Here is a 20,146-nt window from a genome sequence, read left to right as displayed (position 1 = left end):
TCATTGCCTTTGTTTTTATAAAACATTGATATAAAAACAAAAACTTTTCTCACCTCAGCCTGAATGACTTTGATGAGGAGCAGAATATGGTACACACTCACAGCGAGGCATGCTAACAGTCTGCATTGCTCCAAAAAGGCCTGTTTTGATTCGAGCCGTATTAGAAGTTTACTCCAAAACAGTGTCAGCTCCCTGTAAGATATAAAATATGATCCATGTGCTCACTAAAAAATAAATCAAGCACTAAAACATCTTTAATGATTAACAATTATATTTAAAATACACAGTAGGCTAGCATGATGAGTATAATGATAATCACAATTATTTAGTTTGAAAACTGTTTCATATTTTTTTTGCACGCTCATGAAAACTCCTGTTATAATCAATAAAGCTTTCTACACTGTACAATATATCTCTGATTTACACTGTGTCTATGTCTTAACTATAACAGGGACATTTGTGCATTCAGTGAGTTTACACAGTCATCCAGACAGTTAAAAAGCCTGCACTGAACAAAACAATGATGATCAGTGGTTTTCTTCCGTGCCAGTGAACACAAAATACTTGTGTCAGGTGATGTTGCATGTGCGTGCATAATTATTATGCAAGTCGATAGGTAAATCAGGTAGGTTGCAGTCCTGGAAAATGGTGTCACTGGCGAGTAAAGGGTTTCTGGCGATTTTACACTTCATTCTTAAAGCATTTTGCAGTGACTGTGTCTTTATATTTCCACCATTTGTAGCAACCCTGCTGACCCAATAAGCAATTCATTGTCCGATGGACACACCTTAATTGTGAAATTTCTGTAGTCTTGCATCCTTCTCATGGCGATTTCATAATTGTTGACTTTTCAGTATCAGTTATATATTAATTTGGTCCAATTTACCTGCCTAATAATTTCGCACATCTGAATATAAGGCATTTTTCTCTTTATGGGAAAGTCACAATTACATACCACTACTGATTTTTTCAGATTTTTTTTTACTGAAACACTAAAACCTAAATTAGTTTTCAATTAGCTGAAAATTTTAATGAAAATAAAGCTTATTTAATAATCAATTAATTAATCTAATTTAATAATCAAAAACTTAAATAAAAACTGTGTTGTATACAAACATTTAAGTTACACATTAAAGCGGGCGTACACAGTGCGAGTTCGGACACTCGGGAGATTGTGAGATATTGCACACGTTACGAGTCAGTTAAACTGATAATCGCGTCAAAGCAGCTGGTACACACGGCACGGCTGTCCTGCAAGAATTTTATCCCGAGCCAGCGGCAATCACGTGAGCTTTCACGCTAAACACAGAGACCGGAGCTTTCAATGTTGCAAGCAACTATAGCTTCAAATAGAAAAATGACAAAAAATGTACACTCACCTAAAGGATTATTAGGAACACCTGTTCAATTTCTCATTAATGCAATTATCTAATCAACCAATCACATGGCAGTTGCTTCAATGCATTTAGGGGTGTGGTCCTGGTCAAGACAATCTCCTGAACTCCAAACTGAATGTCAGAATGGGAAAGAAAGGTGATTTAAGCAATTTTGAGCGTGGCATGGTTGTTGGTGCCAGACGGGCCGGTCTGAGTATTTCACAATCTGCTCAGTTACTGGGATTTTCACGCACAACCATTTCTAGGGTTTACAAAGAATGGTGTGAAAAGGGAAAAACATCCAGTATGCGGCAGTCCTGTGGGCGAAAATGCCTTGTTGATGCTAGAGGTCAGAGGAGAATGGGCTGACTGATTCAAGCTGATAGAAGAGCAACTTTGACTGAAATAACCACTCGTTACAACCGAGGTATGCAGCAAAGCATTTGTGAAGCCACAACACGCACAACCTTGAGGCGGATGGGCTACAACAGCAGAAGACCCCACCGGGTACCACTCATCTCCACTACAAATAGGAAAAAGAGGCTACAATTTGCACGAGCTCACCAAAATTGGACAGTTGAAGACTGGAAAAATGTTGCCTGGTCTGATGAGTCTCGATTTCTGTTGAGACATTCAGATGGTAGAGTCAGAATTTGGCGTAAAGAGAATGAGAACATGGATCCATCATGCCTTGTTACCACTGTGCAGGCTGGTGGTGGTGGTGTAATGGTGTGGGGGATGTTTTCTTGGCACACTTTAGGCCCCTTAGTGCCAATTGGGCATCGTTTAAATGCCACGGCCTACCTGAGCATTGTTTCTGACCATGTCCATCCCTTTATGACCACCATGTACCCATCCTCTGATGGCTACTTCCAGCAGGATAATGCACCATGTCACAAAGCTCGAATCATTTCAAATTGGTTTCTTGAACATGACAATGAGTTCACTGTACTAAAATGGCCCCCACAGTCACCAGATCTCAACCCAATAGAGCATCTTTGGGATGTGGTGGAACGGGAGCTTCGTGCCCTGGATGTGCATCCCACAAATCTCCATCAACTGCAAGATGCTATCCTATCAATATGGGCCAACATTTCTAAAGAATGCTTTCAGCACCTTGTTGAATCAATGCCACGTAGAATTAAGGCAGTTCTGAAGGCGAAAGGGGGTCAAACACAGTATTAGTATGGTGTTCCTAATAATCCTTTAGGTGAGTGTATGTGCAAATGATTTGTTGAAAAGCAGAGAACAGTAGTCATTCCTTTCAACATAAATTTAGAGAGAGAGAGAGAGAGAGAGTGAGAGAGAGAGTGTGTGTGTGTGTGTGTGTGTGTGAGAGACTGTATGCGCACGCCTGTATGGTTGCTGCCACTGAGTATAGCCCCATCGATCTAGCCTGTGTGGTTGTGTATGATTTGGCAATAGGGGACAGCTATTCACTGTTGAAAATCGGGCCGACTCCCCGAATTCTTTAAACATGTTTAAAAATTATCGGGAGGTCGGGAGGTGCTCGTAACGTGGTCCGCTCGGCTCATAATTCCTCTCACACGCTGCGAGCCGCGACCATGCGAGCATCACCGAATTCCACGCGACCATCTGCGAGCTCGTAAAACAGCAAAAATCGCACCGTGTACGCCCGCCTTACAGGTTAAGCAAATATATAGAGAAAATGCACCATATAAAACATTTACTATATTTTATTTATTAAAATGCTCTTCTCTAGAGTTACTTTTCTTATGGAAGCCCTGAACCGCAATGTAAAAAAAAAAAAAAAATCCATACATTTTTTTTTTTCTAACATTTCGAGATTAAAGTCGAAGTATTTCGAGATTAAAGTTGAAATATTTTGAGATTAAAGTCCGAATATTTTGAGATACAAGTCGAAACATTACGAGTTAAAGAGTCGTAATATTTTGAGAATAAAGTCAAAATTACGAGATGTCTTCCGTAGAAGTTTTTTTGTGTGTGTGTGTGTGTGTGTGTTGCGCTCGTGAAGTCGAACTGCTTCTGACATGGATCTAAACAAAATAGTAGCTCTTTACTTTAATCCTGGTGTCACGGTTGGTAGATCCGCTGTCTCATTCTGGTCTTGTGTGTTTGTGTGTGTGTGTGTGTGTCTCGTTTGCGCTGATTGTTTCTTGTGGGCGTTACCGCTTATTATCATCATCAGCGGCAGCTGCAGACCATCTATCCAGCTTACTTAATGCCCTGTCTTTCGACTTGTGTTTGTCAGATCGTTGTTGAAGCTTCCTGTGTTCGTGCCTGTTTCCCGTCTCACTGGATACTGGATTGCTTCACTCCCGTTCTCACCTCTGGATTATCTTCTCTGCTTCACTCACCCCTGGATCGCCCTTCTCAGTCCCTGCGTCATGGCTCTCCTGCTGTCTGTGTTCCTGGTCTGACTTTCATCATCAAGCGATCATCCGCCTGTTCTGAGTTTTCCTGTGTGAACTGCTGTTCAATAAATCATTATTTTACTTGCTTCCGTCTTACTTATAATTACACCTGGCTTTCAACAAAAGGAAATTCTACAGGTGCTAATCTATCAACATGGCATTACCATTTGTTTTAGGACGTTACAAAATACATCCTGTGCCAGAATAGACTTTACAGGCGAAAACACTTTTCAGACTGGATGGAGTTATCCAGCTTTATATCTGAGGAAATCTCGGGATCCGGCCAAATGATTGGATACAAAATGATGCACTTAAAATGTATCCAGAAAGCATTTATGGTGAAGAGGGAGACAGTACTTTTAAGTGTTCTCGGCCCAGATGGTGTTGCCTATATACTAGCATGAAAACACGTAGGCTTCGAGTCAATGTGCCACATAAAGTTTGGACCAGGATTGTGGTAGGCTACCTACTCCGGCGGAGTCTTTGTGCTCGTCTATAGGCATCCTAAAACAAATGGTAATGCCATGTTGTTAGATTAGCATCTGTAGAATTTCCTTTTGTTGAAAGCCCAGATAAAAGTAAAAAGCTATTATTATATTTAGATCCATGTCAGAAGCAGTTCGACTTCACGAACGCATTTCTTTACAAATAAATAAATAAATAAATAAATAAGAACTTCTACGGAAGACTGTATTCTCGTAATTTTGACTTTATTCTCAAAATATTATGACTTTATTCTCAAAATATTTCGACTTTAATCTCGAAATGCTAGAATTTGTACATTTTTTTTAACAGATTTTTTTTAACGTTGCGGTTCAGGGCTTCCGTATTTTCTAGTTAACTAATGAGCTATGGACATTGAATTGCTTCCATAGGGTAAATGTAATGTTACATACATGAAATTGATTGAGCAATAACATGAGAAATGATACATTTCAGTAAGTTGTACTGTTTTTTTAAACATACCTTCTTATGTCCATTCATGTTTATTTTGTGCTATGACCAGTAGTAAAGATGAAGAGATGATCGTTCATTGCGCTCCATGCTGCTGCTTGAACTTTAAGGAGTGTTTTTGATAATAAAGAGTTTCAAAACAACATTATTGTTTGAATTTTGTGATAAAATTGAAAGCTGAAAGTTTTGTTCACGCAGTTAATGAGAACAGTATAAATCTGATCTTGATTAATTTATCAATTAATTTATCGATTCAAGATCGACTAAAATCACACTTGTGTCAATATTGTCAACCCAGCTAGTGTACACACAGCTGACATGTTTACCTGTTGTAGCTTATCCATGTTGTGCACATGAAATAGACGGTGACACAGTCCAAATCTGTTTCATTCAATGATTGGAAAAAATATATGATCAGAATATTGACTTGCCTAATAATTATGCACGCACTAGAGTATACATATATATATATATATATATATATATATATATATATATATGAAGAGTTCAGATGCAAAAATGAGATAATGACACTGAGCCAAAGCTTTCTGCACATACGTTCAACAAAAATGTTTGCTTTAAATCCTCTAAATTCCAGCATCAGCCCATTCAGAAATATCAGTTTGTTGGCAAAAGCCTCTTCCCTTTGGCAGCAAAAGCCGCTACGTTCTGAGAACCAATCAGAAGGCGCGAATCGAATCATATGATTTCGAGTGGTTTCAATATAGCGGTGCGCTGAGTAGCCGGTCTTTTTTGTGGAGACTGATTTAGATTCTGATTCAGATTGAAATTTTTTACATTTTTAAGATGGAGTACGATGAAATGGATGAGCCGGTCCTGCTGACATTAAATGGCAGAAGAAAACGTTGTTTACCTCAAAACTCTGCCCGTTACAAGGCAAAAGAAAATAGATAGATGGAATAGACACTTAGAAATAGATACTTACAATAGATACTTAGAAATGTCTTGGTCGCAAGCGTAGCATGCACTCATAACAGTTCTTCGTGCAGTGCTGTTACTTTGAGGGAATCTGATTTAAATTATTATACATCAAACAACAGCTTTATTTCACCAACGACAAATTCAAACAAAGTTCTTCTGTCTCATATGGATGCTATGTAAACGGAGGAGACAACAAGTGGAGGCTGAAGAGACGAGACGACAAAGAGATGTATCGATCAAGTATGCCGTTTTGAAAGAAGATAAAACAAAAGTTCCCGTCTGCCAGGCTTCATTCCTGAACATTTTCTATAAGTACAAAGATTTCCTCATAACAAGTTTTTCCTATTTTTGCATTAGTGCCTTATTATTTGTATTATTTTTAGTGTTTTATTTATTTATTTAAAAAAAAAAATTAGGTTGTCAAAGCCATGTTTATCCAATTATCTTCCTCTAGTACGTGCTCAGTACACAGGCTATTTTTTCAGCAGTTATTATCTGGTAAAGCCTCTCTCTGCGGTTTTAAAGGACATATAGCCTACTTAAAACATTATCACTGATGGTCATAGGCTACCTAAATTTGTTAAAAACTATATCAGAATCAGAAAGAGCTTAATTGCCAAGTATGTTTGCACATTCAAGGAATTTGTTCTGGTTACAGAAGCTTCCAGTAAACAGAGACAACAAGAACACACAGATAATGAAAAATAAAGATAAGTATATAAAATACACATATGTATATATATATAAAAACAAAAAAATAGACAAAAATTGTATGTGCAGGTGAGCTATAGATGGAATAAGATGTAGGGATGGACTAAGATGGGTGGAATCAAATAAATATAAGTGATATTGCACATATCATTATTGCACAATGGGGAGAGCATTTAACTGAGGAGAGCATTTAATATGAGTAGACCTTTGCAAAAGAATAATAATCTGTATAACTGTTGTCAATTCATGTTTTGAAATTGTGTGTATTATGGGTAATATTCATGCATGATTGGTTTCATGATTATTTTCATTTTAGGTGTCAAGAAAGACAGAGTCCAAGGTATTGCAAAGTACTGGCTTGAGAACGGCAAAGCACGTCCTGAAAATCGTGGTGGTTCCAGGGAAATTGAAGAGCAAACTGCAAAGAAGGACATGGTTCGAAAGCACATACAGTCTTTTAATTGTAGAGCAAGCCACTATGCCCGCCGTGGTGCACCTGGGAGAAAGTTCCTGCCGAGTAACTTGAGTGTGGCAAACATGCATCAGATGTTTCCTGAGCAGAATCATCAACAAGTTTCCTACTCACTATACTGGAGCATCTTTGTGTATGACTTCAACCTGGCTTTTGGTCATCCTGCCAAAGATGTGTGCTCTTCGTGTGTCAAATTCCGCATTGCAATCAATGATGCTGACCTAACTGCAGAATAGAAGCAGAATAAGATTCTTCTTTACACACTTCACCGTCGCCGAGCTCGTCAGTTTTATGACAAACTAAATGACATAATGGAGAACCTGGTCTGACATTGGTCAAACGTATTACTCACGGCAGGTATACTTTTATGTATTCGGTGTGGTTCATCACCATGGCAGAGGAGAACCCCAGAGTCGGCATGAGATAAATCTGTACACCTGGCTGGAATATGAGAACTCAAAGGGTAGTAACATCGTCACCTCAGCTCTACAACACAACTTCACCTCAGTGGCTAGAGCTGATCTGCGCCAGTGTCAGAGACTCCCGCCTGTTCTCCGACTCTTGCTACGGCCAGAATAAAAACATTAATGTTCTGTCTATGTTGTTTGCCCTGCGTTCTCAGCTGTACCCTCAGCTCAACATCACTTACTTCTTTCCTATACGAGAGCACAGTTTCCTACCGGCCAGAAGCATAAAGTCGCTGTTGCCGGAAGAGTATAGCAACATTTTGCTGAAGCATGGCACTGTCTATCAATATGGAAAGGACTGGCAGTGCTATAACTTCAAAGAAGCAGCAGCCAGGTTCACAACAACTTAGAGATCATTCAAAATAAGTGAAGCAAGAGTGCCGCAAATCTCTGGAGATAAGCTGGAGTTTAAGCCTGTGTTTTCTGGTGAATTTTACCAGCACTCTGTGCTGAAGCGGGGTAAGAAGTGGTTTCAGTTCAAGCCGGCTCCTCTTCCGGATGTGAACTGCGTCAAGGAAGCAAAGAGGACTGATGTCTTGAAGCTGCTGGGTGAGTTGGGAGCACCAAAATCTGTGCAAGAGTTCTATGAAAACATCCTGGCAAGTGATGGTGGCAAGGATATTGAACAAGACCTTGAGGATGAATGAATGGCAGCATCTAATGGCGCTTTTCCATTACCAGTACCAGCTCAACTCGACTCGACTCGCCTCGTCTCGGCTTGCTTTTCGCTCCGTTTTCCATTGCAGATAGTACCTCCACAATAGTACCTGGTCGTCATAGCGCCGCCGCAGGAAACTGCCGTACGCGAGACCTTTATTTTACTGTCTATCCGCAAGACACACCCGCTACCAACACACACAGGACAATGGAGGAAATCGAGTGTATGCTGTTTTTGGATGTTTTTGTTTTTGCTGTTGTCTTATTCAGGATACTCCGTCTGGCGCGTGCAATGATGACGCAGTGAATAGTGACGATTCTCTCTGACCAATCAGCAGTCTGCGGTGTTTTCACGTCACATTTTAGTATCGCCTCAGCTCGCTTAGAACCTCACCGGAGGTGGTACGAAAAAAAGTACCTGGAAGCAGGTACAGGTACAACTTTTACACAGTGGAAAACCAAACAAATCCGAGTCGAGTCGAGGCGAGCTGGTACTGTGTAGTGGAAAAGCACTATAAAAGTGTCTGAGAGATGTCCTCTTTTTGCACAGTACTGTGTGTGTTTTATTTGCTAGTGTAAGCTATTGTAAGATATTGGTAATTCACAAAGAGGTCATGTCCTCTTGTTATCTTAATGTCGTTTTACATTTCATGAAGTATTTTATTCAACTTGAATCTGATATGCAGTTTATATTGGAACATTTTAGTTTAAGACAGTTGTTCAGGCCTTTTAATTTTAATTTAATTTAGAATACCTGTTTTGTGCACTGAATTTTCTTATACTTGAGTTATACATTATAATATTACTTTACACTACTTAAGTCTGATAAGCTTTGTATACAAAATGCACATTGCACAGATATTGATGTTTCAGAATGTTGCACTGTTCTACTTGATTATACACTAAACTATTTGAATCGGATAAGCTTTTTTATACTAGTTGCACATAGCACGTTCTGATATTGGAGGGCATGAGAAATATTAATGTTTTTATTCAGACAGTTATTTTACACTTCAAAAAAGTATCTGAGTTTGTATCAGAATGTTTTGCACTGTTCTTACATACATACTTGATTATACACTACACTATTTGAATCTAATAAGCTTTGTTTACAAACAATGTTTGCAATGTTTTTCTTTCTTTCTTTTTTTTTGGGGGGGGGGGGGGCTTTTTGCCTTTATTCAGACAGGGCAGAGGGGTGACTACATAGAAATGGGGTGGGATTTGCAAATAATCGCAGATCTCATTCACCCCCCGTGTAAAGAGGTTTGTCTACTGTTTAGTTTTGAAATGATTGTGCTCTAAACTTTTCCAGTTTCTAGTTACATCTTTAGTGACTTTTCAACTATTTACTATGTCTTGTCCCAAAGAGGTGGATTTAGAGGTTTTTGCAAAAAAAAAGCACAAGTGGATTTAGCTGGTTTTGACACACACAAAAAAAATCTAAACGAAAATCTTGTCTAAAGTGACACTTTTGAAAAAAAGTTTTTTTATTCACTGACTAATAACCTTATCATTACCTTTAAAACGAAACTACTGAATGTGAACATTGGAGTCTGATAAAAATAAAAACAAATGCTCATTTAAAAGAAAAGAAGTCTGATGGACTGAATTTAGAGGGTTTTGCATCTGAACTCTTCATATATATATATCAGTGATGCGCGGGTTGATCCGAAATGAGCGGGTGCCTGCGGTCACCCGCGGTCACCCGCGGTCACCCGCGGTTACGAGTCATCCAAAAATATTTTTAATGATATTCGGGTCGCGGTCGGTCGGGTCGTTTGAAATAAAGATGCCAATTAAACCTTTGTAATTTATATAGTACTAGACACAATTTTCTATGAAATACATAGGCCTACACTTTATTGGCTAAATAATTGGTGCGAAGATGACGCACGAGCTCAGTCTGCAGGTAGAGATGGAGGCGGCAAGAGAAACGGTGAAGACTGGGGAGTGGAAGCTCCGCAAATACACAAATAGAAAGAGCAAAGTGTGAGAGACATTTGCCGAGATAATGAAAGATGATGACCAAATTGCTGGCTTTGTCATGTGTACTTCTTGCGATGCTATTTACACATTTGATAACCACAAAACTGGCACGACCAACCAGGCACGGCGCCAGGATTTCAGTTTTGGATGGGCCAGTGGGTGGGCCTTAAATTAAAAACATTAAATTTAAAAAAAAAAAAACGTTATCCAATCACTGCTTAACCTAATAAAAAAATATTGACTAATATAGCCTATTGTTATATTATCTGTGCGTATACATAATATAGATTTTAATAGCTTGATGCTCTTTAAATATTTTGTTGCATTGTTAAAAGTAAATCCGCGATCGCTCTCCATGGTTCTGACCAAGAAGAGCGCTTTGGAATCTCCATTACGCATCGTACCTGGGCTGCATTTTCCGATAACGTTGTCTCTTAGCGCGCTACGAAGACTCTTAAGGTATAACTTAACTAAAGGTATACTACCACTAAAGGTATATCATTGCTTGGCGTCTTCAGGGCTATCATCCACTCGCGAGGCACTGAAAGGCAGAGGCGCTGGCGCCCTCCTAGCAACGGCGTTGTTTTTGGTAACATGATTTTGACGACTTCATTAAGTTTTGTTTTATAGAAAACTCTTTTTAAAAGATTTTCGTTTTGTATAAATCGTATCTTAATTTTGATCAATGTTTTATCCATCAATTGCCCGTATTTAATAAATAAGACGCAAATATATAGCAGGCAATGTAAGAAGGCGCCGGCACGATCACTTGCATTGCATGTGAACTGGAGGGCGCCGAAACTCAGCTTGTGCCTCACAAATTTGAGAAATATAGGCTATATATTACAGAAAGCTTGAAATGTCTACTTTTAAACGAAAATATTCAAACCAAAATAAATAGGCTACTCTCTGATCATGTAATTTCTCTCTGGCGTTCATGGCGAGTCCGCAATCTCCGCACCGTCAACTTCATCTTTGCAGCGACACAGAAAACACCAGTTTATTACTAAACAATTAAATGTCTCCTTGCTAATTTAGACACATTCATAATCATTACTTTAACCGGTTCTTTGTGGCAAGCTTTAAGCGTGCGGTCATAACGCTTAGGCTATTATCCTGTAGGCTATAGCCTATTTAAGTAATTGAATTAATATAAAGGGGCGATTTGTCCACCAATGGCTTAAATGAACAACTACTAGTCGACTAGAAAAAAAAAATAGTCGGAGGCAGCCCTTATTCCACATTTTCGAACCAGCAGGCCATTCTGGGTTGAGCGAGCGACCCTGAGCGGAATGAGTGAGCGGAGCGGAATATTCAGAAATGCGCTCTCACTCACGAGCTCTGATCGGAACAAACCCGAACCTCACTGTCTGCTGAACTTGCGCAGAAACATCAAAATAGACATAGCCAGCTTTTTTAAATTGTTTTTAAAACTAAACATTTAGACTATTTTAGTACAAATTATGATCTTATTGACGATTTTTTATAATTCTTGACAAAATTAGAATATATTAAGTTATATTAAGATGCTACGATGAGCATTTACTACTTTTAAAAAATGCGGGTCAGGAAGCGGGTCGGGTACAATATTTTCTTTTTCTTTTTTTGCGGTCCGAGTTGCGGGCGGGTTAGTTGAAAACGTCGGTCGGGTGCGGTTTGTTTATACGTTGACCCGCGCATCACTGATATATATATATATATATATATATATATAGTAAAACCTCACACAATGGAAACATAACTGAATGAAAAGCTGAAATGACTAAATTACAACAGGCAAAATCACAAACACAACTATTTTTATATTATTTTTGCAGCCCTAGTGCACAGTGATTGAAAATTAAAGTTGAAATATGTAAGATTTTTCATTGACTAGTATGCTATTCATGGGCTTATCTCCCCCAAGTGTAAACATTGAGCCCCCCAGGCACCATCAAAACACTGACAGTGGTCCGCTCAGATCAGTCAATCTCTTTCCAGCAACCTATAGCAAAGGTTTTAAGGTTTTACAGAAGTGCAAGCCAAAATTCACTGCATTTAGAACTTTGAAGATCAAACAGTTCATGAACACATCAAAGCGAACAAGGACAGCACTGTGATGCATTGCGCTACAATGGGCACTTATGTTAAGACATGCCTTCACAAGGACCCGTAAGAGCTGTGTTTGTGATGTTTGAGTTGGTGGAGATGCTATGCAATGTTTGCAAGGTTGATTGAAAATATGCTTTATTTCTGTAATTCTGCTAGGTGACACTAGTGTCGCAGAAACTGCATACTTCACCTTTAAAAATAAGAACAAATGTCTTACCAGGCACAATAAGCATCTCCACTGAGAAGCTGGCGCTTGAAAAATGCAGTACAAAGACTGAGAGCTCCCTTCTCGTCTTCCTCGGACTCCAAATTACAAATCATGTCCAGAGCCTCCTTACAGTCTACCTCCTTTATCTACCAAACATAACAGAGTAAATTTAGGTTACACATTATTTGCAATAGTCAAGCTTATGCAAATGAAATAATAATAAAAATAGTAATAACAGATTAATGAAAGGGATAGATCACACAAAAAGGAAAGTTTTGTCATCATTTGCTCACCCAATCAAAGCCATTTGCTCACCCATTTTGTTTGTTTAACAGGGACAATTCACTAGGCATTGCTACACACAGACAACCAATGCCATGTACATTGGCCATATCGCATAAAGCTAATTTGTGGCCCTCGTCCCTGGTCCAAACCCAAAAGAATTCTGTTCTTTTGTCTGTTCTTATCTTTTGTAACACAAATGAAAATTCTCATCATTTTTGTCCCTCTACTGAAACTGAATGCAACAAAAAATGTCATGCATCAAAACCTACAAAAAAACATGGTAAAAGTAATCTGTATGAATTGAGTGGTTTAATCGCAGTATTCGGAAGAACTTTATATGATATTACAGTCAGATTTAGGTTTTTGTTCCAATATAAACACTGAACAACACACATTCATAATGTACATACACACATCAAACAGGGCAAACACAGAAGCCCAATGGGGTTTGTTCCCGCATACCAAGCAAGTATAATTGAGCCTTCATGCTTACCATATTTGAGGAACTCTATGTATATGTATTGATCAAGGATGAGAGCATATTAAAAATATTCATTTGTGCTCCGAAGATCTTCTTCAAAGTCTTCTGGGATTGGAACCACATAAAGGTGAGTAAATAAATGTAAAATTTAAATTTTTGGGTGAGCTAACCCTTTAAAAATTATAGCGATTATATCATGACACAGAAAAGAATATTAATATAGTCATGTTGTGCAAGGCTATACATTTGAAATATTATTGAAATATTAATTCTGAAGTTCAACAAAAAAATTCAAATTTGTAGGAAGTAACCTCTGGAGGTGATCAAACAGCTTAATTCTACAAATAAAGACTGCTTGTTACAGAGGAGAGCTTTTCATGTACAATCCACTCATGCATACAACTGTAATGCTTGAACTTCAGCATTAATAATATAGACTGATTTTAAAAAATTAAAATTAAAAAGACCCTCACCTCTTGCATAAGTTCTTGTTGTGGCTTTATTTCACACAGACATACGAGGTAGATTTGTTTGAAGTTTTTCTTTCCTCCAAATTCAGGAAACTCTGCGCATATCTTTGCCAGTATTGCAGCTTTATCCATACGCTTCAGTTTGATGAGGTGCTTTATACGCATATGAAGTAGTTCAGGGCCTTCTCGAGATAAAAACTCATGTACTACAGAAGACGCACATCCAAAAAAGTTAACAATAGAAGCAGTGCAATTATAAATGAATTTCATTATTACAAAAATTTGGAACAAATAAGTATGAACTATAAAAGAGAGAATATTCAAATAAAAAAAGTGATGGACGCATTTTTACCTTTCTCTACATTAGGGATGTCACTTGAGAGAAGGCTACACAGAGTGGAGTTGGACCACACACCATTCTCCCCCACCAGAGTCAACAGGGTGTGAAGCTGCAAGTTTCCACGTGCCTGAAGGATGTCATGAGCCATCTGCTTTAAAGAAATCATCATCACAATATTAAAACAAAGCTTTTTAAACCTTAATTAACTCCAGCCACACATAACCCTACCCATCACCCTATCCCTAATATCACAAGAAGACTGGCACAGCACGCAGATACGACTAATCGATAATCAAATTCGTTGTTGATTGTTTTCATTTATGATTATTATTATCGATTTTATCAATTAGTTGTTGCAGCCCTACTAACATTATAACGAGAACACTACTGTATTACAAGTTTGTGAATTCTTTGTTTATTTGCTAATATTTTAACGTATTATGGAAAGAGTGCATCCACAATAGAATGACTTGTTATTTTGTAAACAGTCATATTTCTTTTAGATTCTTCTTTTTCAAAAACTAAGGGTGCTCTGATCAGGTCAGGATTTTTCAATTTCAATAGGATCGCCACTTACTAGAAGGTTTGGTGAGCTTTAAGTGCCCCTTTTTTTTTTTTTTTTTTTTTTTTTTGCAGTGTGTAATATAGCTGTTAGTGAATGTAAACTTTCGGCAAAGTTGTATAGTCGAAAGTGCCCAATAAATATAGTTATTGTCTCCCAAAAGAAAGAATCGATTCTGATCCGCCAATACGGTTCTACGTCACTAGAAATTACACTCGCATAATGCTTGCTTATGTTGTACGTTGGCCGCCTGCTAACAACTTGACCAGCCCACAACATGTCATTTTACTGACGAGTGACGACTGCTTCTCAAATATCGGAGTTCAACACGGGATTCGTTAAACGCTTGCTCTTGAAAGATGGGTCAATACCCAGTTTATTTGGACCAGCTTGCTCCTCAGAATCACAACCTGTAATATGAATAATTATTGATATATATATTTTCTACCGGGTGTTCAAAATAAGTAATTTTGTGTTTTATATTGTGTACGTTTCCAGCTAACCGGCTAACTCACGTTATTATAGTGTCTTACTGAAATACTTCTGCTAAGCAGCAGTGGGCCACTATTACCTAAAACATTAATGCAGATTGTCTGTTGTTCTTAATACTATGTGTAAAGATAAAGGATGGAGCATCAGTCATTCATGTTAGTCCTGGGTGAACGTATGCACCGTTATTGATACAGCTCCCGGGTTGAATAACTAGTTCTTACAATGTTTCATCATCGGACTTGCACTCAGATTGATATGGTTAAATCGACTCCATCGTTACTGTCTTTACAGTGTGTACAATCTCTGAGCTTTAGGAAGCCTCCGGTTATGTAATGGCCATTTAGCTTCCGAAATACGCTGTAAGCGGTAGACCAATCACAACAGACTGGGCCATCTGACCAATCAGAGAAGATTAGCTCGCGGAAAGGAGGGATTTAGAGAGACTGAGGCTACGTTCACCCTGCAGGCTGAAACGACCCAATTCCGATTTTTTTGCCCCTATGCGACCTGTATCTGATCTTTTCATGACAGTCTGAATGACACAGATCCGATCTTTTGAAATGCGACTTCAGTCTAAACGGCCAGGTCGCATGTATCCGACCCGCACGTCATTGATACGCGACAAACGTAATAATTCTGCGTTGAAGTAGGCGGGAATGAGAAGATAAACACGGAAGATTGTAATTGTGCTGGCTCCGTTGGGAAAATAACTTTAATATCGCTAAACGAGCTCCACTGTTGACATCCATGTTTAGCTACTTCCGCAAACAACAAGTGACGTCGTTGACCGTTGAGTACTCTTCTGCGCATGCGGGTCACTTCTGGGTCATTTCACGTTCACACAGGAGATCACAAATAGTCGCATTTAATTGGAAATGTGAACGGCCTTGCAAAAAAATCTAATTTTTTCAAAAAATCGGAATTGAGCATTAAGCCCTGCAGTGTGAACGCAGCCTGATTCATCCTTCGAGTTGTTTGAGAATCATTGAAAAATGTGATGTGCAATGTATATTATGAAAAAACAAAAAAAAACAATCCTGTGTTATTGGGACAATAAAGCCCTCCCTACACCTCCCCCTAACCAATAAACACTTTATTATTAAACACATATTAGACACCTTATTTCCACTTTCCGAATATTTTCTTCATTTTTATTGAAAATAAATGGCTTTTACATCTGATATGTGGCGGGAAAGGGAGTAGACTGAGTTCGGCAAAAGGCAGATTCGAACTCTGGTCGATTTGTGTCAAAACTTTCTGCCATGCACTTACCCCTACACTATTGCAACTGTTGGAAATCAAATGTCTTCTTTAATTTTGTCTGGCCAAACCAGATGTCAGTGGGCGAAATTAGTGTAAATAGACACTCCGTTAAAGGCAACACCCCACGCGGTGGCACATTGTGGTATTATGGAATTTTCCATCCTCTGAAAACACGAAAAGTGCTGAAAACACAGCAGAAATGTCACATTTTCAAGCTTTTAATAAAAAAAATGTCTTTGATATACAGTTGTGGTCAGAATTTATGGCACCCCTGGTAAATATGATCAAAAATGGCAGTAAAAAATAAATTTCATTGTTTATCCTTTTGATTTTTCATTCAAAAAATTCGCAAAAATCGAACCTTTCATTGAAGTAAAATAATTGAAAGTGGGGGGTAAATCACATTATGAAATAAATGCTTTTCTCCAAAACACGCTGGCCATAATTATTGGCTCCATGTTATTAAATACTTTTTGCAACCTCCTTTAGCCAGATAACAGCTCTGAGTTTTCTCCTATAATGCCTGATGAGTTTGGAGAACAACTGACAAGAGATCAGAGACCATTCCTCCATACAGAATCTCTCCAGATCCTTCAGATTCACAAGTTCATGTTGGTGCTTCTTCTCTTCAGTTCACCCCACTCATTTTCTATACGCTTCAGTTTAGGGGACTGGGACGGTCATGGCAGAAGTTTCATTTTGTGCTCAGTTACTTGTTAATTATTGCCCTGATGGTCAAAATGGGGATTTTCAATTCTTTAGCTATTTTCTTACAGACACTTTCTATTTTGTGATGCTCAACAATCTTTTGATGCACATCAGAACTATATTCTTTGGTTTTACTCATTGTGATGGATGATTAACGGAATTTGTCATGTCATTTGTCAACAATGTCATGTTCCTAGTCACCCTGGTGTGCTAAAAAAGGTAAATATTAATGGGAATATACTTCAGAGATATTTTACTCGTAAAAAATTCTAGGGGTGCCAATACCCCACTTTCAATTATTTTACTTTAATGAAATGTTAGATTTTTGCACATTTTTTGAATGAAAGATCAAAAGGATGAACAATGCATATTTATTTCTTACAGCCATTTTTGACCATATTTACCAGGGGTGCCATTAATTCTGACCACAACTGTATGCCTGTTTTGTAACAGATATGGATGATAGTGAGAGTGCTCAGTTGATGGCTAATGCTATAAATCAACTGTGGTCTGCGAATCTTGTCGGAGAAATTGAGATTTAGCTCAACCAATTACCAAAATAAGATGATTGTGGACATTAATGTAGCAAATAAATGGTTGGACATGGACACAATATGAAACTGTCATGAATGTATTAAAATGAGCTGTGTTGATCATTACTTATCTGGCCACACATCCATGCAGAAAAATTCATGAAAATTCTTTCACAGAATTTAGTCTTTTTTAATAATACAAAAAAAAAAGTAACATGAAATGGGCAACTTGTTATTTATTGTTATTAATATATATATATATATATATATATATATATATATATATATATATATATATATATATATATATATATATATAGTGAGGAAAATAAGTATTTGAACACCCTGCTATTTTGCAAGTTCTCCCACTTAGAAATCATGGAGGGGTCTGAAATTGTCATCGTAGGTGCATGTCCACTGTGAGAGACATAATCTAAAAAAAAAAAATCCAGAAATCACAATGTATGATTTTTTAACTATTTATTTGTATGATACAGCTGCAAATAAGTATTTGAACACCTGAGAAAATCTATGTTAATATTTGGAACAGTAGCCTTTGTTTGCAATTACAGAGGTCAAACGTTTCCTGTAGTTTTTCACCAGGTTTGCACACACTGCAGGAGGGATTTTGGCCCACCCCTCCACACAGATCTTCTCTAGATCAGTCAGGTTTCTGGGCTGTCGCTGAGAAACACGGAGTTTGAGCTCCCTCCAAAGATTCTCTATTGGGTTTAGGTCTGGAGACTGGCTAGGCCACGCCAGAACCTTGATATGCTTCTTACAGAGCCACTCCTTGGTTATCCTGGCTGTGTGCTTCGGGTCATTGTCATGTTGGAAGACCCAGCCTCGACCCATCTTCAATGCTCTAACTGAGGGAAGGAGGTTGTTCCCCAAAATCTCGCAATGCATGGCCCCGGTCATCCTCTCCTTAATACAGTGCAGTCGCCCTGTCCCATGTGCAGAAAAACACCCCCAAAGCATGATGCTACCACCCCCATGCTTCACAGTAGGGATGGTGTTCTTGGGATGGTACTCATCATTCTTCTTCCTCCAAACACGTTTAGTGGAATTATGACCAAAAAGTTCTATTTTGGTCTCATCTGACCACATGACTTTCTCCCATGACTCCTCTGGATCATCCAAATGGTCATTGGCAAACTTAAGACGGGCCTTGACATGTGCTGGTTTAAGCAGGGGAACCTTCCGTGTCATGCATGATTTCAAACCATGACGTCTTAGTGTATTACCAACAGTAACCTTGGAAACGGTGGTCCCAGCTCTTTTCAGGTCATTGACCAGCTCCTCCCGTGTAGTTCTGGGCTGATTTCTCACCTTTCTTAGGATCATTGAGACCCCACGAGGTGAGATCTTGCATGGAGCCCCAGTCCGAGGGAGATTGACAGTCATGTTTAGCTTTTTCCATTTTCTAATGATTGCTCCAACAGTGGACCTTTTTTCACCAAGCTGCTTGGCAATTTCCCCGTAGCCCTTTCCAGCCTTGTGGAGGTGTACAATTTTGTCTCTAGTGTCTTTGGACAGCTCTTTGGTCTTAGCCATGTTAGTAGTTGGATTCTTACTGATTGTATGGGGTGGACAGGTGTCTTTATGCAGCTAACAACCTCAAACAGGTGCATCTAATTTAGGATAATAAATGGAGTGGAGGTGGACATTTTAACCTGTTAACCGTTGCCAGTGCGCCCGCGCACTGAAGCGTTTTTTATTTATTTAATTCAAAATTACTATCAGATTTAATGTTATACCTTGACAAACTATACATAATTAAAAAGATATAATACTCAAGTTTCAGTATTTGACCACTATTGTATTCTGAGAAACTCATAGTGACAGTTATTTCTTAATTTGTGTCAGGAGTTATGAAATGAAAAAATGAGACGATACCTTTAATATGAATTATGCGCGTCAGCCGCTTTCATTCATAAAAAACTCCGTGCTGTCGTCATGACAGCGATACACAAAACAACGTCCTTCAGGGCTTTTAGCTAAAAAATGTGCAGATTTGGAGAAATATTGATAGATTCTCATAGATGCACATCATATTTCTATAGACAGGAATAATATTTATTGAATTTATACCCAAATGCGTCGATGTAATCTTTATGAGCGTTTGGTACTCTGATACTGTGTTATAAATTCATACCAATAGCCTGAGGGCGCTATTATGCACAATAATAGTCCATATATGGAACATGAAGAAGAGCCATGATCATGTGACATTCCAGGACGTCACTGATACACACAAAGCTACAGAGATCGCGCTGTTACATGCAGTTAGATGTTTTGAAGATAATAAACATGATTGCAATGATATTTGAGTTACCTGTGTTTTTCAAGCCATGCCAGGTATTTCCATAATAATAGATTATACTTATAATGTAATGCTAATCTATATAGACTGTCATTGTGCAGAATACCATACAATAGTATATTTTCTGTCTGGTTTTTTTATCTGAAGCCAAATTAGATCACAGAAGATTATTTAAAATACTCACTTGCGTTATAAAAGTAAGTTTGGAGCACAAACATGGTTTTAATCTCATAAATTGTCGTGTATTGATGGTGTGCTAAGCTAACATGCTAGCTAGCCCTAGGTGCACCTGCCACTAGCAGTTATACTTTTATAATTTTTTGAATGCTTACTGAACTGTTTCTTTATTCAAGAAATGCATTTGATACAGGATAAAATGTGAGGTTAACTTTGAGAAAAGAAATTAGGGACTGAAACCCTATG

At 38.3% G+C, this 20,146-nt stretch overlaps 1 protein-coding gene across 5 annotated transcripts in view; it reads right to left on the bottom strand.

The window, feature by feature from the left end:
* Positions 1–20,146, bottom strand: part of znf292a (zinc finger protein 292a) — a 36,718-nt gene that overhangs the window by 6,631 nt on the left and 9,941 nt on the right. Inside the window, exons 4-7 of one of the 5 annotated variants that reach the window (XM_079852410.1) lie at positions 13,852–13,990; positions 13,503–13,705; positions 12,273–12,409; positions 54–192 (exon numbers count right to left, since the gene is read on the bottom strand). In XM_079852410.1, coding sequence (XP_079708536.1) covers positions 54–192; positions 12,273–12,409; positions 13,503–13,705; positions 13,852–13,990 — 618 coding nt within the window. Of the gene's footprint in view, positions 1–53; positions 193–4,738; positions 5,108–12,272; positions 12,410–13,502; positions 13,706–13,851; positions 13,991–20,146 lie in introns of those variants that run through there. The other 4 variants (XM_079852411.1, XM_079852413.1, XM_079852414.1 and 1 more) reach the window with 4 other exon arrangements.

Source organism: Squalius cephalus, assembly GCF_949319135.1.
Source record: "Squalius cephalus genome assembly, chromosome: 20".
Taxonomy (NCBI): Eukaryota; Metazoa; Chordata; class Actinopteri; order Cypriniformes; family Leuciscidae; genus Squalius; species Squalius cephalus.
The sequence above is the reverse complement of the archived record's forward strand: the minus strand, read 5'-3'. Positions and strand labels throughout refer to the sequence as shown.